The sequence below is a fragment of the Tachyglossus aculeatus genome, chromosome 12 (genome assembly GCF_015852505.1).
Source record: "Tachyglossus aculeatus isolate mTacAcu1 chromosome 12, mTacAcu1.pri, whole genome shotgun sequence".
NCBI classification, from domain to species: Eukaryota; Metazoa; Chordata; class Mammalia; order Monotremata; family Tachyglossidae; genus Tachyglossus; species Tachyglossus aculeatus.
The window spans coordinates 32973431-33000796 of NC_052077.1; the positions used below are offsets into that span (position 1 = coordinate 32973431).

The 27366-nt window shown below is 42.2% G+C and overlaps 1 protein-coding gene across 2 annotated transcripts in view; it reads right to left on the bottom strand.

The window, feature by feature from the left end:
- Positions 1 to 27366, bottom strand: part of LOC119935821 (probable ATP-dependent RNA helicase DDX60) — an 87641-nt gene that overhangs the window by 43574 nt on the left and 16701 nt on the right. For both annotated transcript variants that reach the window (XM_038755322.1, XM_038755321.1), the window contains exons 10-24: positions 25383 to 25538; positions 23966 to 24071; positions 22113 to 22228; positions 21312 to 21475; positions 19487 to 19739; positions 16737 to 16903; positions 14211 to 14369; positions 11707 to 11856; positions 8968 to 9087; positions 5980 to 6075; positions 3778 to 3893; positions 2443 to 2585; positions 2225 to 2334; positions 291 to 395; positions 38 to 166 (exon numbers count right to left, since the gene is read on the bottom strand). In XM_038755322.1, the coding sequence (XP_038611250.1) occupies positions 38 to 166; positions 291 to 395; positions 2225 to 2334; positions 2443 to 2585; positions 3778 to 3893; positions 5980 to 6075; positions 8968 to 9087; positions 11707 to 11856; positions 14211 to 14369; positions 16737 to 16903; positions 19487 to 19739; positions 21312 to 21475; positions 22113 to 22228; positions 23966 to 24071; positions 25383 to 25538 (2090 nt within the window). The remainder of the gene's footprint in view (positions 1 to 37; positions 167 to 290; positions 396 to 2224; positions 2335 to 2442; positions 2586 to 3777; positions 3894 to 5979; positions 6076 to 8967; positions 9088 to 11706; positions 11857 to 14210; positions 14370 to 16736; positions 16904 to 19486; positions 19740 to 21311; positions 21476 to 22112; positions 22229 to 23965; positions 24072 to 25382; positions 25539 to 27366) is intronic.

A 27366-nucleotide genomic window follows, 5' to 3' on the forward strand; every position in this document is an offset into this window, starting at 1 on the left:
AGATGTGGCCAAGAATGAAATTTTGAGTTTTATTCACCTTCTTTTCATGACCATGTTCAATCCATTTTTTTAGCTCCTTCTTCAGACTTTCTTCATATTTCCTGGCATCTACCCTCGAGATTGCTATTTTATCTTTAAAATGCTGAAATTCTTCAGGATTTAATTTCTGGAAAACAATAAAATAGTAGAAAATTTGTCTGTATCAGTGTACATACAGAAAAAAGATGTGGATTTTCCACATTCTCCTCCCCAAAATCCACCAAGATGAATGTTCTTTGATGAATGTTTACCTGGGCATGAGGCCATCTCTCCCAAACGCTAACCATCATGTCATAAAGCTGGAGGCTTTCATGTGGCGAAAGAGTGAGATCTGAAGGAAATCCATGTTCTTTAATCTGTGTGACCAAAGCATTAAAAGATGAAGCTTTCTGTGTTTCCTATTTTAGTGAAAAGACAGATATTTGACTGTCCATCATTAGAAACAAGGCTAGCTTGGATAACTTGAAAAAAAAATTGGCCAGCTAGAAAAATTGGACACATCTGTCTGAGGCCAGTTAATTCAATCATCTTGTCTTTCTGATTCTCTGGGAATGACTTAAAAGCAGTGAGAAGAAGAAGGGGTGGCCAGCCCCGAAAGGACTTTGGCTAGCCCAAGGACATAAACGAATGCCATTGTGCTTGGGTGTGGTCCTAAAGATAGTGGAAATTGGCTAAAATGCAGCTGCAGTGAATCAGTACCAGTGGTGTCGTGACTTCAGTAAGATTAAAACTAAATCCTATAGCATTTATTCTAGTCTTTTTTGTGGGTTTCCCGTCTCATGCTGTTCCATTTCTCCGGTGTCGCCGATCCTCCCATGTAATTCTGATTTGACTGTAACTACCCCAATAATTCAGTTGTATTTACTGGGCACTTACTGTGTGCAGAGCACTGTACTAAGCTTCAGAGAGTACAATATAAGAGGTGGTAGACATATTCCTTGCCCACAATGAGCTTATCCCAGCCCGTAGCACAGTACTTGGCCCACAGTGAACTCTTAATGCTATTATTGTTATTATTATTCTTAGACTGTGAGCCCCGTGAGGGCAGACACTTTGTCTTAATTTTCGTCCATGAACTTTTTCCCAATGGTTAGTACAGTGTTTTTAGATAGAATAAGTGCTTAATCAATACTATCATTATTAAAACTGCAATGGAGTCAAATCCCCAGCTGCTATGCTGTTAGACAATTCTAAGTGCAGGCAGGTGAAGGACTTATATTTTAAGAATCTTTCCCCTCTTGTGTTGGCCAGATAGTCTGCCTACAATCTGTGAACACATACTGTCTTCTTCATTCTGTAAGGACGGATCAGTACCTAGCACAGGACTCTGCCACTCACGATGGTCTTTATACAATTAATTCTCCTTCATCACATTCTAGGGCCACGTATTTCTTTTCATTCATTCATTCAATCGTATTTATTGAGCGCTTACTACGTGCAGAGCACTGTACGAAGCGCTTGGGAAGTACAAGTCAGCAACATATAGAGACGGTCCCTACCCAATAATGGGCTCACAGTCTAGAAGGGGGAGATGATTTCAGTTAAACAGAAATATCATCATGCACCTAAATCTTTGTTACAATTATACACTTCCCTTACCGGGTAGCTGAACTCACTGAATTGTCTATACACAAGGGACAACAGATTTAAAACCAGCTGAATTTTATAGTATGATAAAATTAATATTTACTCAATCGCTGCTACTGTGCTTCCCTTTTTCTTTTTGAATGCCGTATTTCCAGGGCAGTATTAGAACTGAGAAACCACACCACAGTTCTGAATGACTGCTATAGGAAAACATCGCTTCCTAGGATGAAGCAATACATTTTTTTGTGCTAAGGGCCTGAAGCCAGTTTGGGGAAGAGGTAAGGAAGGCATATACTACTTGAACAAATAAAGAGGGGGAAGCATATTGGTGATTCTTTGGCCTTTCAAGTGGAACCAGCATCAAGAGTGGAAAGCTGGTTGAGAGTTATTAAGCGATACAGAGAAAGTCAAGTCCTTGGGGCAGAGAAGGGTTTTGGGATGGTTATTCTGGAGTGCTGGATGAGACCGGAAAGAGGAATGGAAAAAAAGAAATGCTAAAAACTTTGATTTCACTTATTTTCTTATCACAAAATAAAGAACTAGTTGGAAAGGGAGTTCTGTTGAATTTGTTTTTAAAAGGTGAAGGCATTAAACTTACATGATCTGTCGTGAGGGCAGCACATGGATGATAGCGATCTGTGACAATGTCATCGCCTTTAAAGGAGCACACGTATTTTTCCAAATGATTGTATCTCTCACCATAAAGAACTGCGTAGAAAAGAATTGATTTCAGAACGAATGGAGGGTGATTGGAGTGACTGAAACCCCGGAGGTATTTTTAAATTAGACACCAAAGCCCTCAAATATTGGACCTACCCAATCTAACTTTGTATGATCTCTTTTCTCCAAAGAGTTGTTTTTGAACGTTGGAGCCACGTCTAGAAGTCCGGTCAGAATGGAGACTTCCATCTATTATCTTATCTGCGTTTCGCCAATATGTTTTGACAGATTGGAGCCACCTTAAAATTAAATTTATATGTTATTTAGCCAGATCTCTCTCTCTCTCTCTCTCTCTCTCTCTCTCTCACACACACACACACACACACACACACACACACACACACACACACACTGCACCTTTTACATTTGAAATAAAGCAAAAGGGGTGATTACTCTTGCTGCCCTTCCCCTCACATGCTTATCCCCTTTCTCAGCATATTTGTTTACACGTTTACGCATCTGTACCTTTTTTAATAGTATTTGTTAAGCGCTTACTATGCGCTTAACATACTGTACTAAGCGCTGTGGTCGATATAAGGTAATCAGATTGGACACTGGTTGTGTGCATTGCTCGTAAGGCGGAGAGTCCAAAAGGGGCATTGTCAGGAACAGAGAAGACGCTAGCTCTATATTTTTCAGGTACATTCCCATCTCTCCTCTATCCAGGACCAGGGCTTTCTCTGTGCTCAAAGAATGGATGTCTCAGGGCAACCTCTTCTACTGGCTGTCAAGCAAGGGGCAGGAATATTATTCCCCTTTGCTCAGAAATGGTCCAGAAAAGAGATTCAGACCCAAAATCCACAATCTGAGGTCCAGGATCCAGCTGAAATTTCTTGGCACTTTTTGCCCTAGGGATGCTTCTACCTGTATCCCTTGGAGATTTGGGTTTAAGGTTAGTTCTCAGGAGTCGATGCTCTAAGGCAGAGTTCACCAGAACCATAAGCTGGTCAGACAGAAAAACAGTCTTTGTCCCACACTAATGACCAAGTACGGATCTAAGACCAGTGGTTCATCTAACTCAGTATTCTGTCTTCAACAGCAGTAACATCATGCTTGGTTATCAGTTAACCAATTAATCGTATTTCCTGAACATTTACTGGGTGCAGAACACTGAACTAAGCACTTAGGAAAGTACAATAGAGTTGGCAGACGCCATCCATCTTTTAGACTGTGAGCCCACTGTTGGGTAGGGACTGTCTCTATATGTTGCCAGCTTGTACTTCCCAAGTGCTTAGTACAGTGCTCTGCACACAGTAAGTGCTCAATAAATACGATTGATTGATTGATCCATGCACACAAAGAGCTTACAGTCTACAGGAAGAGAGGTGTGATGGTTGCTTAGGAGATGCCGTAGATAGACAACAGAACAAAAAGAACAATTTACAGAAAAAAGGAGAAACCTTCTGGTAAGGAAGGAATTCTTGAACCTACCTAGTGAGGTGTTCCGGGTTACTGATGGTAGCAGAGAGAGCTAAAAAGGGGCATCGGATCATAACAAGGAGGTGCTCCCAAACTTCTGCTCCAATTTCCCCACCAAGACAATGGACCTTTCCAGGGTGGGAAAAAAAATACTCGGCTTAAAAGCTATCACAGAGAGTAAAATACTACACGGATATGAGAGGTAAAGATAAATGGGTAGGAGGAAGAAATAAAGACTGGGAACTGAAGATGGAAATAAGCCATTGCTGATTTTCACTGCTGCCAAAAGTCCCGTGTATTAAACCTCTAATAGTGTATATATCCAGGTAATAATCTCTAGATCAAATCTGAAAAATGTCTCTAGTTGTATGGACAAGTCAACATTCAATCTGGCACATTCCTAATTGCCTCACTGCTCAAATTCACCAGATCATTTCTAAATTCTCCTTTTTGCTTGGACTTGCGCAAGAAGGGCATGACCACCGACCTCAAAGAGAATTGAATCTCTCCCTTTTCCTCTAGTATTTCCCCTCCTTTCTCCTTTCCTATTCTCTTTCTACACACACATAACCACAAACATCTGTGGAGTCCGATTCTTCTCAAGCAAGATGTTTCTGGTGGATTAATATAGTGCTTTGCACACAGTAAGTGCTCCATAAATACAATTGAATTGAATGAATGAATGAATGAATGGATTTCCTTTCCTCACTTCTGGTTGTGAGAAAGGTGGGGCTGTGACACCAGAGAGCAGTTGTGGAGGGGAGCAGAAGAGGGTCGGTCATAAATGAGCAGATGTAGCCCCCCACCATCATCACCATTAACTATGGTGTGAGATAGGTGAGATAGGGGACTTTTTAGACTGTGAGCCCACTGTTGGGTAGGGACTGTCTCTATGTGTTGCCAATTTGTACTTCCCAAGCGCTTAGTACAGTGCTCTGCACATAGTAAGTGCTCAATAAATACGATTGATTGATTGATTGATTGATAGGGGTGGAAGGTAACAGGAGAGGACAGACAGTCCAGAGAACAGTAAGAAGCAGGAATATTCCTCCCCTTTGCTCAGAAGCGCACCAGGAAAGGGACCAAATCCATAATCCGAGGTCCAGGATCAAGGTGAAATTTCTGGCACTATCTGCATCCCTTGGGGATTTGGGTTTAAGGATAGTTCTCAGGAGTCAGTGCTCTATGGCAGAGGACAGACAGTCCAAAGAATATTCCTCAAATCCCTTCCAGCTTTTAAGACCCATTTCAATTTGGAGACACTATATGTACAGTGTAGGGCCAGTTTTCTGAATGCCATTCATCTGAAACAAAAATATCCCCGTCAATTTTTCCAGGCTCCTTTCTCCTTCCATTCACTACCTCTGAACTGCTTAGACCAGTGGCAGGCAGAAGCTGGAACTGTCCTTATTTCCACAATTATCCTACTTTACTCAAACCTGGCCTGGTCAGCCCAGAAGAGAGAGGAACGCCAACAGAAGGGATACCATAAAGTCTGGAGGTGAAAGATGCAATAGGGGGGAAAGTGGGTAGTGGCCATTCCCTCAGCACCCTTTGTCCCATCAACTAGGCATGTTCAGATCATATTCAAATGGAAGTTGGCCTTGCTAACCACCAGTTAATCTCCACTACAATCGTGGCATTGGCCATCGAGAGAACGCGTAGGAGAGAGGGAGGGAGAAAGTGAGAGATGGAAGGCAGGGAAATATGGAAGAGTGAGGAATGGCAGGAGAGAGATAGAAGGGGTGGGGAGAGACAAAGAGAGATAATGAGAGATAGAAGGAGATGACGAAGATGGGGGGACAGACAAGCGAGATCGAGGGACGGCTGCTGCAAGGCAGAGAGAGACGAGTTAAGATGAGAAGAGACAAGGAGAGATGTGAGGAGGGAAGGAGAGATGAGGGACCTCGAATAATATGAGAAGCTCCAAATCATTTCACACCCACTGTTCTCACAGGTAGGCTGGACCAGATTTTGTCATCACTCTTAAAATGGAAAACAAAAGGAAACATCACACCTTGAACCATTATACAATAAATCAAGTGCATTTATAGAGCGCTTACTGCGTGCAGAACACCGTACTAAGCGCCTGGGAGAGGACCATAACAATGCAACACAGTTGTTAGACACATCTCCACCCCACAACGAGCTTACAGTCTAGCGTCTACACATTTATTTTTAAGTGTGCATTAGGTTAGTAGAGCCATACAATACCTCATCAAATATAACATATCTGATTCTTTTCACCCATGCTTGACGGTGGGGAGAGAGCAGAAGGATTTCCAAACAGGCTGGCACCGTCACAAGTACCTGAAAAGAAATGTTGGTGAGTCAGTTTGAAACCTAATGTCAAGTTATAAATTTAGGAAATTATCTACACCCCACCCTAGTACTCATATAAATATGTCTGCTCAGTGTATTGATTTTGACCACTCTAGTTGAAAATATATTTGTTTCTCTCCCATTGGAGAGAAAGTACCCTGTGGGCAAGAAATATGTCACTTCATTATTCTGAACTTCCCAAGCACCTAGTATGGTGCAACTCAGAAAGTGGGAGCTCAATAAATGCTACTGCTACTACTACTACCACCACTACTAAATTAAAAATAAAGTGACTTTTACTATCACGCCCCTTAGAAGTGTCAATGCAACAATGGTTTCTTTGCTATTTTATATTTTTGAGAATTCAGAATGAACAAAGTGTCTTCAGGTCTTTATTATTTTTGAACTGTACCCGCTGGGGGCCAAAATCATATCCTTCGGCTGTAGTCATCTCACTTCTCTGTGTCTCAGTAACCTCATCTGTAAAATGGGGACTAAGACCGTGAGCCCCACTTGGGACAGAGACTGTCCAACCTGATTAGCTTGTATATACCCCAGCGCTTAGAACAGTGTTTGACACGTAGTGAGCACTTAAAAAAACTATTATTATTATTATTCCGGGGTATCAAGTACGGGGTTCTGCACATACTAAGTGCTCAATTAATTCTGTTGTTGATTTAGTCATGAGTTTATTGGACAGGGAACTTATGCCCCCTGCAGAGAAAGAGATTGGGAGTGAGGGAAACATTTTCATGAACTTAATTTAAAATATTCCCAATCCCTGAGCACAGTGCAAGGACACTCCTCAACACCCTTGCATTGATGGACAATTGCCAGCATTGAGCACTGTTTAGAAGAGGCCTGGGGACGTGCACAGGTACACGTTAATTCATTCAATCATATTTATTGAGAGCTTACTGGGTGCAGAGCACTATACTAAGCGCTTGAAAAGTACAATTCAGGAATAGAGACAATCTCTGCCCACAACGGGTTTACAGTCTAGAACTGTGGAAACAGACATCTCAGTGAGGCTCCCAGGAGTGTCATGGCCTTGACAACAACCCCAGTCAGGAGCCATCCATCTTCATCAGAAAGACACACATTTGAGGGGAGGGGTGTTTTCCGTTCCCTCTGCAGTTCCTCTGAAGCTGCAAGGATGGACAGGGCCCATTATTGATACTGAAAATGTTCAAATGAGATGGAGTGCAGGGTCAAATTCCCATTGGAACAGCCAAGGGGGCTCCCCAGCATCCCAAATCCATGCTCACAGCACGGGACACAGCACAGGCTTGGGAGCCCGAAGGGCCTGGGTTCAAGTCCCGACTCTGCCACGTGTCTGCTGGGTGATTTTGGGCAAGTTGCTTCACTTCTCTGTGCCTCAATTACCTCCTCTGCAAAATGTGGATTAAGAGTGTATTCCCCACGGGGACAGATACTGTGTCCAGCTTGTATTTACTCCAGCGCTTAGAACAGTTCTTGACATACAGTAAGCGCTTAAATACCATTATTATTATTGCTTCACGAAAACGGGGCCCACTTGTGCCCTTTTAAAGACTTCCTGAACTTTTTCTCCCACCCAGCTACTTCTAGAGAAGTTTCCTTTGCCCTTTCTTGAAGACATTATTGCCGCTGGAATTAAGACAATCAACTCTCTCCCCACTACTGACCAGTGTTCTTCTAGAGAAGTTTCCTTTGCCCTTTCTTGAAGACGCTATTGCCGCTGGAACTAAGACAATCAACTCCCCCTTTTAGACTGTGAGCCCACTGTTGGGTAGGGACTGTCTCTGTATGTTGCCAATTTGTACTTCCCAAGTGCTCAGTACAGTGCTCTGCACACAGTAAGCACTCAATAAATAGGATTGATGATGATGATGATGAACTCTCTCCCCACTACTGACCAGTGTTCTTCTCCCACCGTACCCCAGCTGACACCCTTCGCTCTTCTCAAGCCAACCTACTCACTGTGCTTCAATCTCACCTCTCTAGCACCTCTTTTTCACATCTTCCCTTCTGCCTGGAATTCTCTTCCTCTTCTCATCCGACAGACCACTGTTTTCCCTACCTTCAAAGCCCTTCGAAAATCACATCTTCTCCAAGATATCTTCTCTAATTAACGTCGCATTTCTCCACCCTATTGCCACCTGACACTCCACCCTAATGGCACTTTAGCTCTTCCACACCACCCAAACATTTGGGGATTAACTGCCTGTCCCACCCTAATACATTTAAATACATATCTACAACTCTGTTGCTTCCCCCTACTTGTGTTTTAGTGTCTGTCTCTCCCAATTAATCAATCAGTGGTATTTATTGAGCACTTACTATGTGCAGAAAACTGTTCTAAGCCCTTGGGAGAATACAAGAAAATTAGCAGACACATTCGCTGCCCATAACAAGTTTACAGTTTAGAGGGGGAGACAGACGTTAAGATGAATAAGTAATTTATTCATATAAATAAATGAATGAATAAATAAATAACGTAGGTATGTACAATCTCCCCTTGATTGTATGCTCCTTGAGAGCAGGAATCTTACTCTATGGTATTCTTCTCCCAAGCACTTAGCACAGTGCTCTGCAAGGAGTAGGACCTCGATAAATGCCAACAATTGAGCGATGAGATGACGAAGAATTTTCCCACCAAGAACTGTTTTCCCATGTAGTATTAAAATTTCAGAATTGTTGTTTTTCTGCATGTCTTCCCCTTGTGAGAGCGTGACGTGCCTGCAATGTTCCCCGTGCTCAGCACATAGTAAACACTTAATAAATATCATAATCCATTCAGAGAATTTACTCCCCAATGTTTGGGAAACGGTTTAAAACTAGTTTTGCGTGAATGATGCCATTGTCATCTGATAATAGGCCGCAAACATCATAGAGCACCTGGCAGTTCAGCACATCCTGGCGATAATCCCTGGTGAAAGTTCCGCACAGAGCTTGACCCACTGGCAGCCTTTTGGTGAATCGATTTAGAACAGTTGCTGACACCTGGTTCACCAGGGCCTGTCCAGCAAAGAAAAGAGATCCATTAGTAATCAGAATGCACACAGGTAAAATCTTTTAAAAAATCACACAGACTGAATCCTACAGGCTTTTTGGAGTTGTCTATTCCAGATCTACACTAGAAAATTATTTGGGTGCCTCAGGCCAAAACTTGTTTTTTACGCCGGATGTTTCAAGTAAAACATCTAGGGGACAGAAAGGTCTGAATAATTTGAAAGTGGAACCCTAACTGGTTAATAATAATAATAATAATGGCATTTGTTAAGTGCTTACTATGTGCCAAGCACTGTTCTAAGTGCTGGGGTAGATACAGGTTGTCCCACGAGGGGCTCACAGTCTTAATCCCCATTTTACAGATGAGGGATCTGAGGCCCAGAGAAGTTAAGTGGTTTGCCCAAAGTCACACAGCTGACAAGTGGCGGAGGCGGAATTAGAACCCATGACCTCTGACTCCTAAGCCATGACTCTTTCCTCTGAGCCACATCTTACCACTCTGCCTCCCTCCTCGGGGGCAGCCCGCCCTGGACACCTAATGCCGGGCTCTCCCGTCTGCCCCTGCCCCTCCCGGGAGACCAGTTGGTTCTTGGGGCATCCCAGCACTCGAGCACCTGTGATGGCATCCTGCCAGGCTCTTGGCAACCTCTTTCCACTGAGCCATGCTGCTTCTCTATCCTCCCATTATTATTATATTATATATTTTATATTATAGAATATCCCCCATTCCCCCCATTCCCCCTGCCTTGCCACCTTCGCCTCCCCACAGCACCTGTATATATGTATATATGTTTGTACATACTTATTACTCTATTTTATTTGTACATATTTATTCTATTTATTTTATTTTGTTAATATGTTTTGTCTTGTTGCCTGTCTCTCTCTTCTAGACTGTGAGCCCACTGTTGTGTAGGGACTGTCTCTATATGTTGCCAACTTGTACTTCCCAAGCGCTTAGTACAGTGCTCTGCACACAGTAAGCACTCAATAAATACGATTGAATGAATGAATGAATGAATTTATTAAGCGCTTACTGCATACCAGCGCTTAGAACAGCACTTTGCACATAGTAAGCGCTTAACAAATACCATCATCATTATTTTTATTCCTTCAGTTGCATTTATTAAGCCCTTACTGACGTGCAGAGCACTGAACTAAGTGCTTGGGAGAGTCCATTATAATGAGTTAATAATAATCGGGGTATCTGTTAAGCACTTACTGTGTGTCAGGCACTGTACTAAGTATTGGGGAAGATACAAGCAAATCGGGTTGGACACAGTCTCTGTCCTTCATGGGGCTCACTGTCTCAATCCCCATTCAGCGACCTGATAATCCTTTTTAGCAGGTTACTTCATTCAATCATCATCAATCGTATTTATTGAGCGCTTACTGTGTGCAGAGCACTGTACTAAGCACAATCGTATTTATTGAGTGCTTACTGTGTGCAGAGCACTGTACTAAGGTTACTTGCATACATGTTCTGGGTGTTCCATGATCTATTAATTCATTCATTCAATGGTATTTATCATCAACATCAATCGTATTTATTGAGCGCTTACTATGTGCAGAACACTGTACTAAGCGCTTGGGAAGTACAAATTGGCAACATATAGAGACAGTCCCTACCCAACAGTGGGCTCAGCGCTTACTGTGTGCAGAGCACTGTACTAAGTGCTTATTTATTGAGCACTTAAAGGTGGGAAAGTATCTGCAAAAGAACTCTGTTGCTGAATTGTACTGCTTAAGCGCTTAGTACAGTGCTCTGGAGCCAGGCCCATTGGGTCGGGGATCGGAGGAGGCAGCGAACTCGCTCGGCAGAGAACGTGTCTACCAACGCTTTTGCACCGTACTCTCCCAAGTGCTTGGTACAGTGCTCTGCACACAGTAACTGTTCAATAAATACGACTGAGTGACTGATTGATTGATTGATGGTGAGTCCACTGTCAAAGTGGCCATTAATAATACCAATACTACTAATAATTATGGTTTTTGTTAAGCGCTTATTATATGCTGAGCACTGTTCATTCATTCATTCATTCAATCGTATTTATTGAGCACTTACTGTGTGCACAGCACTGTACTAAGCGCTTAGGCAGTACAATTCAGCAACAGAGAAAATCCCTGCCCACAACAGGCTCACAGATCTGTCAGCATATCATGCCAAATGATAACCCGGACAGGAAATTTTACTATATAAAACTCAGTGTATACACAGAGACTACATTCATAAACCACATGAAACGAAAAACTCATATTTGAAATGTAACGAGATGGGGGGAGTGGGAAGCCACAAGTCAAACTCCTACTTCCATTAAAGCGCCTTTTCTCAATCAATCAATCAATCAATTTTATTTATTGAGCGCTTACTGTGTGCAGAGCACCGTACTAAGCGCTTGGGAAGTACAAGTTGGCAACATATAGAGACAGTCCCTACCCAACAGTGGGCTCACAGTCCTAACCCATGACTTTATAAATTAACTTCACCTTGGGATAAAATTATGGGACCGATTTTATCCAGTTCTGAAATTCCAATATGTTAATTCCACAGTATCATGGGAAACAAGAAATACTTGAACCAAAAAAAGGAAAAAAAAAATCTAACAGCCCCAGTTACGTAAGCCGGACCTTGGTGGGCGCCACGTATATGACCACCCCTTCATCACTTTCTTTCAGCACTCTCTCGATGCAGTAGTAGGAGGCATATGTTTTCCCCGAAGACGTTGGGGCAACGATCACTGCAGACTCATTGTTGTCCACCACGTCGAGTAGCTCTCGCTGTGAGGTGAAGAATAACAGTCATATCAAAATAATAATAATACTAATGGCATTTGTTAAGCACTTACTATGTGCAAAGCACTGTTCTAAGCACTGGGGAGGATACAAGGTGATCAGGCTGTCCAAAGTGGGGCTCACAGTCTTAATCCCCATTTTACAGATGAGGTAACGGAGGCCCAGAGAAGTTAAGCGACTTGCCCAAAGTTACACAGCTGACAATTGGCGGAGCCGGGTTTTGAACCCATGACCTCCGACTCCCAAGCCCGGGCTCTTTCCACTGAGCCACGCTGCTTCAAAAGCTTGAGGGGTCCATTCATTCATTTGATCGTATTTATTGAGCGCTTACTGGGTGCAGAGCACTGTACTAAGTGCTTGGGAGAGCCCACTACTACGATACACAGACACATTCTCTGCCTTCAGTGAGGATGGGTCCGGTGGGAGGGAGGGAAGGAAGGGCCAGGAATATCTTCCTCTGCTCCCAGAATCCACGTAGACAACTTTACACTCTGCTTTTCCAACTTAAGCTTGCCTTAGGCCACTCAGCCCCATTTTAGTGATTGATCTAGGACAGGAAGGGGCAGAGCTGTGGAGGTTCAGTTGCCGAAGACGCGGTGCGATTCTCCATCTGCAGCCAAATATAATAATAATAATAATGGCATTCATTAAGTGCTTACTATGTGCAAAGCACTGTTCTAAGCGCTGGGGAGAATACACGGTGATAAGGTTGTCCCACGTGGGGCTCACAGTCTTCATCCCCCTTTTACAGATGAGGGAACTGAGGCACAGAGAAGTTAAGTGACTTGCCCAAAGTCACACAGCTGACAAGTGGAGGAGCCGGGATGTGAACCCATGACCCCTGACTCCAAAGCCCGTGCTCTTTCCCACTGAGCCGTGCTGCTTCTTAATATAAGCTTAGGGGGATGAAGGGAAACTCTTCTCCCTTTTGTACCCCATAACCCCAAATGGAAGGTTCATGGTGTTTTTGTTTGTTTGTTTGTTTTTATAACATTTATTAAGCGCTTACTATGTGCAAAGCACTGTTCTAAGCGCTGGGGAGGTTAACAAGGTGATCAGGTTGTCCCACAGGGGGCTCACAGTCTTCATCCCCACTTTACAGATGAGGGAACTGAGGCCCAGAGAAGTGAAGTGACTTGCCCAAAGTCACACACCTGATAAGTGGCAGAGCCGGGATTTGAACCCATGACCTCTGACTCCAAAGTTGGATAAGTTGTTGGATAAGGTGTTGGATAAGTAGCCGATTATTTTGCCATTTAGGAAGACCAGTCCCATCCTGGAGTGAGGTTCAGGAACACTCACATTCACAGGCGTGGGGCGTCCTCGACACCCGACATAAGACCTAGAGGGAGCAGAGCCGGAGGTGGGCAGAGGTACGGCCTCACAGAATAATGTCTCCATAGTCCCTGCAGTGTGTCCTCCTACGGACTGCCACTGCATAACACACTGCAGAACTCCTAAGGTCAAGCAGGATTCTCCCCTTCACCCAAACATGTGCCTGGAAAGTATTCAGCCCATCATAATGGCTGGTTGAGTGGAATGAACTAGAATACCAAAAAAAAAAAAAAAAATTCCGACTTTTCTATCCATTTCAGAAAAGAAAATACCTATTATGGTGTCATGCTAAATGGGGATTGCTTAAGATGCTCTTCTGCTCTAGTTCTAGGTGCATTTAGGTAGTTTCTTCACCACGAATCCAGGGAGGAGGGCCCCTAATCTTTACCGCTCCCTATGTCCCTAGACCACTTTCCTGGCAAAAAATAGGGGCTCTTAAGAGAGGGAACCCCAGTTTAGATGAACAAAATTACCTCTACTCTGATTCATCATAATCCCAATTCCCCCACCCAAACACCACTATCCCCCAGCACTTCCACAAATATGCTTAGCCCAAGCATGTCACAAACAGTCCCACATTGAGCAGTCGATATCACTGGGTAAACCTGGGAGCCTGAACTCGGCAAACCATATTCTTGTACAGTTTCATTTTTCATGAGATTACAAATAATCATAATCATCATAATAATATTTGTTAAGCGCTTACTATGTTCCAAGCACTGTAATAAGCGGTGGGGTGGAGACAAGCAAATCGGGTTGGACAAAGCCCGTCCCACAAAGGGCTCATAGTCTTCACCCCCATTTTACAGATGAGGGAACTGAGGCAGAGAGAAGTGAAATGGCTTGCCCAAGGCCACACAGCAGAGAACCTATTTTGAAAGTGCACAGTATTAGAAAATTTGAGGCTAAATGATTTATCCGCAGAGACAGAGGGGAGGGGTTTTCCAAAATTATGTGTAAAGGCACCAGTGCTCAAACAGAGAAATCAGTTTAATTCTCATTACCTGCCATGTGTCTGGAATGAAACCCTGGACCCTGGGGTCTGGATCTGTTCTCTCATTTCGCATCAAGAAATGGCCCATGTGCAGGAGCTGGAATCGAGCTGAACCCATATCAACAGAGTATGTGGCTTTTTTCTTTTCAGTCCTGTCACCATTCACCTCCTGCATTGATTAAAATATCTTTGTCCTTATTTTATTTAAGTTTCCGAGGGCAACAGTGTCTTATCGGACTGCTACGGTGGAACAATTTGGTCTAAAATTTGAGAGAACTTCTCTCCCCCACCTCCGCCCCCTGCCCAAGTAAGACAGCAATAAGGAAACTAGTAAAAAGGCACGGATAAAATAACAACAGTAATAATAATGGGGTTAAGCACTTACTGTCTACCAAAGCCCTAAGCACTTAAACTCTTTGGGGCAAGGAACATGTTCTAAGCTTCTCTAGGACTTTCCAATCAGTTAGTACAGTACATTGTATTCAGTAAGCAGTACTTTAAAAAAAAAAACATGACTGTCACTTTACCTGACACACTAAATCTTTTGGGGGTGTACGTTCAGGATTTTGTCAGTCTAAAAAGCTTAATTTTGTGTTTGTTTAAACTGGGTGAATAATCTATCTCCCTCCATTAATAGACACCAATCTACATATGTCTAATAAAAAACAGAATTTTGTTCCACTCACCTGGTGTTACAATATTTCCTGCACATGAGTAAAGGGTTTTATCTACATGTGAATATTTATAAAATATATAGACCTACACTATATATATGTTAATATGGATATATATACTTTTATATGTAAAATATGTTCATATAATAATAATAATAATGGCATTTGTTAAGCACTTACTATGTGCCAAGCACTGTTCTAAGCTTTGGGGTAGATACAAGGTAATGAGGTTGCCCCACGTGGGGCTCACAATCTTAAACCACATTTGACAGGTGAGGTAAGTGAGGCACAGAGAAGTTAAGTGACGCCCAAAGTCACACAGCTGATAAGTGGCGGAGCTGGCATTAGAACCCATGACCTCTGACTCCCAAGGCCGTGCTCTTTCCACTAAGCCACACTGCTGATAAACATACCTGGTGAGTAAAATGGAATACTACTTTTTTTACACATAGGGATTGCTTTGGGAGACCTGGTTTAGTGACAAGAGAATGAGAAGGGAGTCAGAAAACGGGTTCAAGTTGTAGCTGGCCACTGTTCTCCTGTATAATAATGACCAAGTCATTAAACTCTCTTGGCTTCAGTTTCTTCATCTGTAAAATGGAGATAAAATAGACTACTGTGTGCCCCTTAAAGAACAGGGATGGTATCTAGTCATTTAATTTGGTAACTGCTCTAGTGTTTAGCACAGCGTGAACACTATTCATTCATTCATTCAATCATATTTATTGAGCACTTACTGTGTGCAGAGCACTGTACTAAGCGCTTGGGGAGTACAAGTTGGCAACCTATAGAGACGGTCCCTACCCAACAGCGGGCTCACAATCTAGAAGGGGGAGACAGACAACAAAACAAAACGTATTAACAAAATAAAATAAACAGAATAGTAAATATGTACAAGTAAAATAGAGTAATAAATCTGTACAAACATATATACAGGTGCTGTGGGGAGGGGAAGGAGGTAGGGCGGGGGAGAGGGGGAGAGGAAGGAGGGGGCTCAGTCTGGGAAAAATAATGATGGCATTTATTAAGCGCCCACCACGTGCAAAGCACCGTTCCAAGCACTGGGAAGGCTACAGGGTGATCAGGTTGTCCCACGGGGGGCTCACAGTCTTAATCCCCATCCCACAGATGAGGCAACTGAGGCACAGAGAAGTGAAGCAACCTGCCCAAAGCCACACAGCTGACAACTGGTGGAGCCACTAAAGGCCACAATAATAATTGTTATTGAATATTACAATGGATATATCATATTATTTATTATTAATATTATTATGCATTTTCTCACAGAGGAAGATGGATTATGACTGAGTTTTTTGCCTTTTTTAAAATGAAGATTTTGCTAATCTGATGTTTAGAGTCAAGAGCAGTGACCAGATCCACAATATTTGTGAATCCTGAGGCTGAGTGTTTAGATATTATTAGTAATAATAATAATATTTGTTAAGCACTTACCATGTTCCAGGCACTGTACTAAGTACTGGGGTGAAAACTGGGTTGGATATAGTCTCTGTCTCACATGGGGCTCACAGTCTAAATCCCATTATACAGATGAGGTAACTAAGGCACAGAGAAGTCAAGTGACTTGCCCAAGGCCACATAACAGATAAGTGGAAGAGGCAAGATTAGAACCCATGACCTTTTGAGTCCCATGCCCATGCTGCTTCCCCTGATTGAGAATAGATTGAGAATGACTGGTGGGAAAAGAAATACAGCCAAACAGAACCTAAATCAAATATCTGCAGTCAAAAGAGACATTAAAATGTATTTAGGACAGCTTACATCTATCTATAGCTATACATATAGCTGTATTGGTGTACTTTGGCAGAAATAAAGCTATATTAAAAAAATTAAACAGATATTACCTGAGAAAAGTCCTCAACCTCCACCAAATTATCAAATCCTAAATATTTAAGACATTTGACTATAAGTTCGCAATCTTTTTTCTTCAAAAATTCCTCATATTTGCACACTAGGGACTGAAGTCTTCTCATCACTTGGGCAGCTATACTTAAATCTTTTGATATTTTACCTTGAGGAAGGAAAGAATAAAAACATTACAAAACTGACCATTTAGGTTCACTCTGAGGTCATTCAGGAAATGAATCGTATTATCTAAACCACTTGCTGATGCTTCTATTTTCTGCTAGCTATCTTTGTGAGCTGTCCTTGTTCATCCACCAAAGTGGAGGAGTAGAAAAGAGTGTGAAATGCAAATCAATCAAATACTCTTAGTTTGAGGAAAGTTTTGTAAGGAGTTCAAAATGAATGGCGTAAAGAAGATCTCAGCACTAAATATGCCTATGTTCTTGCTCTCTTACACACACAAATACATTAGAAATAAATAGATTCATAATCCCTACCCTGGAAAAAGCACTGGGTCTTCTCCTTTCTCTCGCTCCTTACCTCTTGTACACATCCTCCCGATTACTGCTCTTCCCATTTTCTTCCAGGCCCTTCTTAAATCACATCTCCTCCAAGATGTCTTCCCTGATTTCTCTCTCATCTCCCTATCTTATTCCCTCCCCAACTGCCATTTTGGCCCTTTTGTGTCGCCTCACCACTTGGATAGTCACATTTACCTCTTGCACTTACGTACATATCTTTAAAATCCATTGATTCCTCCTACCTGCAATTTGTTTTAGTGTCTGCCTCCCCTACTAGATGTTAAACTCCTTGAGGGGAGGGATAACATCTACTAACTGTTTTACTCTCTCAAATGCATAGTACCTGCTCTGCACAGGGTAAGCAAGCACCCAATAAATGTTTTTTGATAGATCTATACTATTTAAAATTTCCAACCTCATTATGTATTTGCAGATATTGCAAATATACACCCTTCATGTTCAAACCCAAAATAGAAACTAGGCAGTTAATGCTGTCACTAAAATCTGCTACCTGGGCATTGCCCAACCATGCACAAATAGTTGTAGAAAAAGGAATCAAAAAAAGATGGAATGGCTTTTGTTAGAGTGGAAGACAATGCTTAGTACGGGGCTCCGCACACAGTACATGCTTAAGCAAAACCACTGATTGATTGACTGATACCAATTTCAACATCATAAGGTTATTGCCGATGGGAGGGAAGCAGTGGGGAAGATTTTTAATCTTTACCTGACTTGGAGACCTGGACCTACTACAGAAGAAACATTCCAGCTTGGGAGCAGGTTCACCAGTATTGCTTATGAACCATTCTCAAATGGCAGGAGAAAAATAATCAGCATCTAGATTCTGGAATGCAGGCAGTTCACCATCACTGCTTCAGTGCTCACTGTATCTTAACCAAATACTCGGCTTGGTCCTGGTGGACTTGAACCTCAGTGGCTTTAAATATTATCTTGCAGACCTTCATTTTAGTGTTTTATGTTGCAACCTTTTCCCACTGGTGGTACTTATTAAATCCCAACTTGGATCTAGTCTTTTTTTTTAAATGATATTTGTTAAGCACTTCCCATGTGCCTGCTAACCTTCTCACTGTACCTCGATCTCACCTATCTCGCCGCCGACCTCTCGCCCACATCCCACCTCTGGCCTGGAATGCCCTCCCTCCTCATATCAGGCAGATCATCATCATCATCATCAATCGTATTTATTGAGCACTTACTGTGTGCAGAGCACTGTACTAAGCACTTGGGAAGTACAAATTGGCAACATATAGAGACAGTCCCTACCCAACAGTGGGCTCACAGTCTAAAAGGGGGAGACAGAGAACAAAACCAAACATACTAACAAAATAAAATAAATAGAATAGATATGAGAGGCAGATAACTGCGCTCCCCAACTTCAAAACTTTACTGAAGGCACATCCCCTCCAAGAAGCCTTCCCTGACTAAGCCCTCCTCTCCTCTTCTCCCACTTCCTTCTGTGCCGCTCTTACTTGCTCCTTCATTCATCCTCTCTCCCATCCCCACAGCACATATGCATAGATCTGTAATTTATTTATTTATATTAATGTCTGTCTCCCCCTCTAGACTGTGAGCTCATTCTGGGCAGGAATGTGTCTGTTTGTTGTTATATTGTCCTCTCCCAAGCACTTAGTACAGCGCTTTGCACACAATAAGCACTCAATAAATACGACTGAATGAATGAATGTGTCAGTACCCTACTAAGTGCTGGGGTAAATAATCAGATTGAACATAGTCCATGTCTACATGGGGCTCTCAGTCTTAATTTCCATTTTACATATGTGGTAACTGAGGCACAAAGAAATTAAATTAGCTCCCTAAGATCGCACAGCTGAGAAGTGGCAGAGTCGGGATTAGAACCCAGATCCTTCTGACTCCCAGGTTCGTGGTCTAACCACTAGGCCACGCTGCTTCTCATTTGCTTCTGTTTCTAGCCTTGTTTGGTAATCTGGTTCAGCTTTAATTGCTGGGGCCGCCAAAGAATTATCAATTTCTGACTTTAATAGCCCTAAATACCGGCTGGGTGGTACTGGTCCCGGTTTGGAGTTCTACAACTAGACACCTCTAACTTTGTTCCGCTGAGGAAAGAACCTCACTGGAGACCAACAATATGGAAACTTACTGAGTTCAAGTGATGTGTCTCCTGTGTGGTTTCAAATACTGTGTTTACATACCTAATCTAGCGAACAAGAAAAAGGGTCTTCACATACCTTCTTCTTTGCAGTGTCTTTTCCATGCTTTCAAACAGTAAGTCAGCCCGACTTTTTCTGCATTAAACTTCACTGAGTCGGTCTTACACTTCTTCAGGAACTCATCCAGTTTACTTACTCCCAAACTAAAATTATCTTCAATGGCTCTTTTGATGCCTGAAGATTCGGCGATCCACTGGTCCTGTTCCTTTTGCTCCTTTAGAGCATCCAGCCTTTTCTGATTTTCTCTGACAATTATGCTTTGTTTCGATTCCTAGAAATGAATGATAGGTCAGCAGGTAGACATCAATAAAACATACACAGATCTTCCACTATGAAACTTCGTCAATGGGGCCCAAATTTCAAATGAAGAAATCAAGTATTGATCGACTTGATGATTACATCTGCATCTCCTTGAAACCAAACTTTTGCTCACTTGTAAAATGGGACTTAAACAATTGTTTGCCCTGTTCCTTAGATTTTGGGTCCCAAATGGGACAAGGATTTTATTTGTGCCCTCTGATTGTACTTGTATCTACCCCAGTACTTGGGGCATAGCAAGTTTTTAAAAAAATTATGATTATTCTTTATAATAATAATAACGGTGATGATGGCATTTGTTAAGCACTTACTATGTGCAAAGCACTGTTCTAAATGCTGGGGTGGATACAAGGTGATCAGGTTGTCCCACGTGGGGCTCACAGTCTTAATCCCCATTTTACAGATGAGGTAACTGAGGCACAGAGAAGTTAAGTGACTTGTTTTGATTAATATGGGGAAAGGGAAAAGGACGATTACTTGATTTAACGAAACCTGGTATGACAAAACCAGAGCAGACCTGCTATGTAGTATCCTCAGGCTGTGGGTGCGTGATAGGGTCTGTGAACAATTTTTTTTAATGGTGTTTGTTATGTGCTTACTATGTGCCAGGCACTGTTCTAAGCACTGGGGTAGATACAAGCTAATCAGGTTGGACCCAGTCTTTGTCCCACGTGGGATTCCCAATGTTAATCCCCATTTTACAGATGAGGTAACTGAGGCACAGAGAAGCTAAGGGACTTGCCAAAGGTCACACAGCAGACAAGTGGTGGAGCCAGGTCCTCTGTTTTCCAGGCCTATGCTCTAACCAGTAGACAATGCCACTTGACTTTCTCCTACCCGCTTGACAGCCCTAAAATGATCCTTTCTTGGCTTAAGACAACTATTTTCTCTCTTCCAATGCAGGGGAAAATAAGGTTTCTGGTTTTTCCTCTGTAGAACACAAAAACTGTCTCTACTGAACCGTCAGGAAATCATTTTTCCCCCAAAGAAAAAAATGTACTAAACAAGCCCTGTATTTTATGGCCAGGGAACAGGACTACAAAAATTATTCAGGGAGGACAAAAAGTTGTCTCAAGAGCATTGTTTCAATATTGAGCTCTCAGTTACTCACCAATGTAGCTTCACCATTCACTCTCCTCACTTTTCCCCTTCTCTGCCCTTCTTTTCCCCTCTCTTTCCTCCTTCTCAATGTAAGTTTTCCAGGCGCAAGACAAATCAGCTGTCTTCCCCTTCTTACCACTTCACTTTCCTGCCTCTCATCTGTATCACCTCTTGCCTTCTGACCCTGATTCTAAATGCTATTTTTCTGCTTCAGCCACTACCTTAACTTAGTTCTCTCTGCTCCTTGTTCTCTCGCTTCATTTACTCTCATCCCATCCCTAAAACCTCCATCAATTCAAATGCAAAAATACACCATGATTCCATGTCACATTAAAGAACATCAAAGTGCTCTGACACAGTAAGTGCTCAATAAATATCAGTGATTGATTGATCGGTTGATAAAGAAAAAAGCTGCAGGTCTTACTTGGGATCTTTTGCTATCCTTGGTTTTATTGCCATTTTTCATGGCCTTTGCAGTTTGAGTTACAATGACTTTTGGAGTGACAACTTCCAAGGTTTGTCCATAAAACTGTTGATACTCCCTAAACCTTTGCTTCTTCCTGAGAAGATGAGGATCATTGGTGTTTTCTAAAATAAAAAGATGAAATATGGAACAGAGGTTTAATCTTGAAGACTGTAAGCTTGTTGTGGGCAGGGAACGTGTCCACCAACTCTATTATATTGTACTCTCCCAAGCTCTTGGTACAGTGTTCTGCAAACAATAAGTGCTCAATAAATATGATTAATTGATGAGAATGATGTTCTATTATTGAAACCCCTTTTCTTCCAAATAGAAATCTGTGAAATTACCATTGACAGTGATTCTTCCCATTATTTCAAGAAAGCTAACAATGTCCTCAAGAGTAAAAGAGAAAAAAGTCTTCTTTCTCCCATTTACGCGGAAGCGGAAAGAGAAACAGACTAATTATAACAGGTTTTGAGGACAAAATTCCCCAACTTCCTGAACAAATTATTCCAAAGTTTTGCAAAACTACTATAATTTTTAACTTGTTCCACAGTTGGATACAGAGAGATTAATTTATTAAATACATGGATCTGGACTTGAATTTGTGATACCTATACATGGGTCTTCCTAGGAGGAAAATGGACTTGAATTGCACGCATTCAACAGTTAAACCCTTATTGTTTTAAATTTTATTTTTAGCAGTGCCTCTTGAAGACTATCAAGGCAAATGAATTTGGTTTTATGATCGTTTACATTTACCTTCCAGGCTACCCCTTGTTCTGTCGTAATCATCGCTAAGACGTTTGCCTGAATGCCAGTGCCTGAGTTCATCAAATTCCTTTAGCTTCACGAGTGACATGACGACTGGATGCTTGCTGAGGAAAAATCAATATTTTTTTGTTATTTTAGGGGCTGATTCTCTATCACCACGACGAAACTATAAACCCAGCGTTCTCCCTTCCTTGCTCTACCAGACCCGAGCAGCTATCGTTTGAGACGATTAATTCGCATGAACCTGTCTGAACAAACTTAGCCTCCAGTCCAGAAAGACCAGGAGTACCGACCCAAGTTCAGGGCCTGCTATACGGATAAGAGTGGGACTTGTACTGTTCTGACAAATGTCTGTCTCCCCCTCTAAACTGTAAGCTCGTTGTGGGCAGGGAATATCTGTTCATTGTTATACTGTAGGCTCCCAAGGGCTTAGTACAGTGTTCTGCACACAGGAAGGGCTCAATAAATACAACTGACTGAAGGTAAAATTAATCGCTCAACCAACAGTATTTATTGAGTGCTAATTGTGTGCAGAGTACTGTAGTAAGCACTCGGGAGAGTACACATCAATAGAGTTGGGAGACTTGATCCCTGCTTACAGGAAAGTACGTTAACCATGGGGGGCTTTTGTGGGAGGTGGAATTTGAGGGCACTTATAAGGGGAAGGAGACAGAATGGCAGTAGCTGAGGATAGCTGTGCCCCCATGGAGAGGGCACAGTTTCCACAGTCGTTTGGAGATAGGAGTCGGAAGATGAGTGCAAAGGGGTTACTGGAAGGAAAAGTCGCCTGGAAAGGAAGCTACTGGCTAGGGTAATAATGGGAGATAATCAATCAGTCAATCCTATTTACAAAGCGCTGCCTGTGCGCAGACCACTGTACTAAGCACTTGAGAGAGTACAATATAATGAAGTTGGTAGAAATGTTCCCTGCCTACAGTGAGCTTTCAGTCTGGAAGGGGAGACAGACATTAATATAAATAATGCTGTGGGGCAGAGGGAGGGTGAAAAAACAGGTGCAAATCCAAATGCAAAGATGAGGTAAGGGCAGGTAAATAGAGTTCGGCTACCAGGTGGCGGACTTTGAAGGATAGGTAAAAGCTTTGGTCCAAAGGGTGATGGGAAGCCGGTACGTGAGAAGCCTCGTGGAAAAAGTATGATCCTGAGTCAGCGGATCTGGATTCTACTCCTGGCTCTGACCCCTACTTGCTTTGTGATCCTGGGGAAGTCATTTAATTTCTCTGTTCCCCAGTTTCCTCATCTGTAAAATGGAGATTCAATCAATCAATCAATCAATCAATCAATCAATCGTATTTATTGAGCGCTTACTGTGTGCACAGCACTGTACTAAGCGCTTGGGAAGTCCAAGTTGGCAACATCTAGAGACAGTCCCTACCCAACAGTGGGCTCACAGTCTAAAAGGGGGAGACAGAGAACAAAACCAAACATACTAACAAAATAAAATAAATAGAATAGATATGGACAAGTAAAATAAATAAATAAATAGAGTAATAAATATGTACAAACATATATACATATACACAGGTGCGGTGGGGAAGGGAAGGAGGTAAGATGGGGGGGGGATGGAGAATATCGGGTCTCCCTCCTACTTAGATTGTGAGGTCTAACCTGATTATCTTGTACCAGTCTCACCGCTTGGCATACAGTAAGCGCTTAAATGCCACTCTTAGAGGGGCAGACAAATATCGTGGTCTTCTTCATCAGCCCCATCAATATAGGGGAAGTCATCAGGGACTTCTCACTCACCGTTACCAACACACTCATATAAACACGCTCTTTATATCACACACATTTACAGATAATGAAGGTTCATCAGTCCATACCTGCTTAAGAAAGAAAGATTCTTCAGAATGTCTCCGGCAAATGCGTCTACCACAGAAGACGTCACTGGAATAAAACCCAGATCAGGCATCTTTCCATTAGACAGTTCTAAACAGAAAATAGAAGGGAAACAGATATCAGCAACCATATTTTAATATAACTTTTAGTCATTTTAATTAATCGATTGCATTTATTGAGCCCTTACCAGGTGCAGAACGCTGTACTAAATGATTGGGCAAGTACAACAATATAACAGACGCATTCCCTGCCCACAGTGAGCTTACAGTCTTAATAAATAAATTAAATTATATACATGTATCTAAGGCGGTAAGCACTCAATAAACATGACTGATTGACTGATTATGGGGCTGAGGGAGGACTGAATGAAAGATGCAAATCCTAGAGCAAGGGTGACCAGGTGCTTTTCAGAAAATCACTCTTTTCAAATAGGCGGTGTTTCAGGCTCGTCATTCTATAGCTTGACTCACTAGGATCCTTACACCCTTACACATACTACATGCTGCAGGAGGGACCTGCCTACAGCAAATGTGCAAAAGTGATCAATGGCAGAGTAACAGGAGATGGAAAATTTTCTGTATTCTCCAGAGTTAACTCTCCAACTGCCTTGGCCAGAGAGGAGAGATTTGTGTGGGCTGATAAGACCTTAAAATAATTATGGTATTTGTTACTATGTGTCAAGCACCGTTCTAAGTGCTAGGGTACAAATAATTACAGTATTTGTTACCATGTGCCAAGCACTGTTCTAAGTACTAGAGTACATACAAGGTAATCAGGTTGGACAGAGTCCCTGTCCCACATGGGGCTCACCGTCTCAATCCCCGTTTTACAGATGAGGAAACCGAGGCACAGAGAAGTTCAGCACTTGGCCAAGGTCACACAGCAGACAAGTCGGTTGATGTGGCATGGCTGGCAGCGTGGTTCCAAAGCCAACTAGCACAATCTCTACTTACCTGAGGATAAACTCTAATATAGGCGAGAATACAGTGTGGTGTGAAATAGGGCACGTAGGGGAGAATGGAGCTTGTTGTAGTTACTGCTGATTTTTATGAGCACGATTTCTGCGTTGTACCTTACAGCCATAACTTCTGGCAAGGCAACTTATCCAGGTAAGGGAAAGTAGCTACATGCCTTTTGGCTTACATATTTTGAAGAAGTACTCTTAGGCTCTTAAGGTGATTTAAAAATGAATGAATCAATCAATCAATAGAATTTCATTCAATCGCATTTATTAAGCGCTTACTGTGTGCAGAGTACTGTACTAAGTGCTTATTTATTGAGCACTTAAAGGTGGGAAAGTATTTGCGAAAGAACCACAGAAGCAAAACACACATTCAAGGACAGCGAGGAGCTTACAGTGCAATGCAGTGAAGCCACGTTTCAAATTATGAGACATATTACCTTTTATTGGAGTTTTTGTCTGTTGAAGAAAATGTTTTGTCGTTGTTCGAAGAGGAAATGATCTGCCAACATCGATCTTGTCAACTAACATTGATATCGAACCCCACAGACACTCATAATCCTTCTGAATTGCTTCTCCGAGATCTAAATGAAGGCCTAGGAAAGGTGATATAAAAGACTGAACACCTAAATATCAATTAAAAGTGTGAAATTATTTCTTTCAAATTCTCTTGGTGGCTCCCTTATGAATAGCTATATGAACTTCTTTAGCTTAATAAAGGTTTATTTCTTACTTCCTACAATTTACATTTCCTTTATTACAGATTACCTTTTTGGCTCCTAAATTAATTTTGACTTTGAAAAATTAGGTAACAATCATTTGATACTATAGATCCAGATAAAATGCTATTGTACACCTGTTCACTGTAAACGGGTTTATCACTTGAAAAATAAATCATATGAGTCATCAGTGAACCTTTCCCAGTTCCCCTGCAGGATCCCAAAAAGTTCCTAGACATCTCATGGTTTGCTATAGGGAATTGAGTGAGGGGTGGCTGGGAAGTGGGGCTGGATAGCCTAGAAAAGACAGTGAGTTGGAATGGGAGAGCAGGGAATCACAGAACGGACCCAAGTAGGAGCTCCACTTGGACATCTGCCCCCTTAACGTAAAGTCAAACAATTTGTGAAAATTAATTGTTTAGCCATTTGGACATTAGAAAAAAGAGTTGGAACTGATGTACGGTATTTGTTAAGCACTAACTGTGTTCCAAGCAATGTTCTAAGCACTGGAGTAGATATGAGGTAATGAGGTTGTCCCACGTGGGACTCACAATCTTAATCCCCATTTTACAGATGAGGTAACTGAGGAACAGAGCAGTTAAGTGATTTGCCCATGGTCACACAGCAGACAAGTGGAAGAGGTGGGATTAGAACCCATGTCCTCTGACTCCCAAGCCTGGGCTCTTTCCACTGAGCCATGCTGCTTCTCCAGTACTGATGTTCCAGTACAAAATACTTTTTATTATAATAAAAATAAGTGTGGTATTTGTTCAGCACTCACAATGTTCAGAGCTCACTTGCTCAATATGAGCAAGCAGCGTGGCTCAGTGGAAAGAGCCCGGGCTTTGGAGTCGGAGGTCATGGGTTCACATCCCGGCTCTGCCAATTGTCAGCTGTGTGACTTTGGGCAAGTCACTTAACTGCTCTGTGCCTCAGTTACCTTATCTGTAAAATGGGGATTAAGACTGTGAGCCCCCTGTGGGACAACCTGATCACCTTGTAACCTCCCCAGTGCTTAGTACAGTGCTTTGCACATAGTAAGCGCTTAACAAATACCATTATTATTATTATTATTATTTCACTTCTCTGTAGTTCAGTTACCTCATCTGGAAAAAATGGGGATAAGCGCGTGAGCCCCGTGTGGGGCAGGGACTGGGTCCAACCTGATTAACTTGTATCTATCCTACCGCTTAGAACACTTCACTATGTGCTGAACAAGTACAATAATAATAATGATAAAAATAATAATGCTAATAATAATAATAATAATCAGGAGGAAAGGGAAGGAGACCTTGGGCTGAGGAGGAAGAACTGACCCTAAAGTCCTTTGGCACTCTGAACTGCGGGGCAGTAGACCCAGCAGTCTACATTTATTCATTCATCCATTCAATTGTATTTATTAAGTGCTCACTGTGTTAAGCGCTTGGGAAAGTACAATACGACAATAAACGGTGACATTACCTGCCAATAACAAGCTTACAGTCTAGAGGGGAGGAGACAGACATCAATACAGATGAATAAAATTAACGATAAATTCATAAGTGCTGTCGGGCTGGGAGGTGGGGGAAGAGAAAAAGGAGCGAGTCAGAGTGACGCAGAAGGGAGTGGGAGATGAGGAAAAGTGGGGTTTAGACCGGGAAGTCCTCTTGGAGGAGATGTGCTTTGAAGCGGGGGGAGAAGAATTGTCAGATTTGAGGAGGGAGGG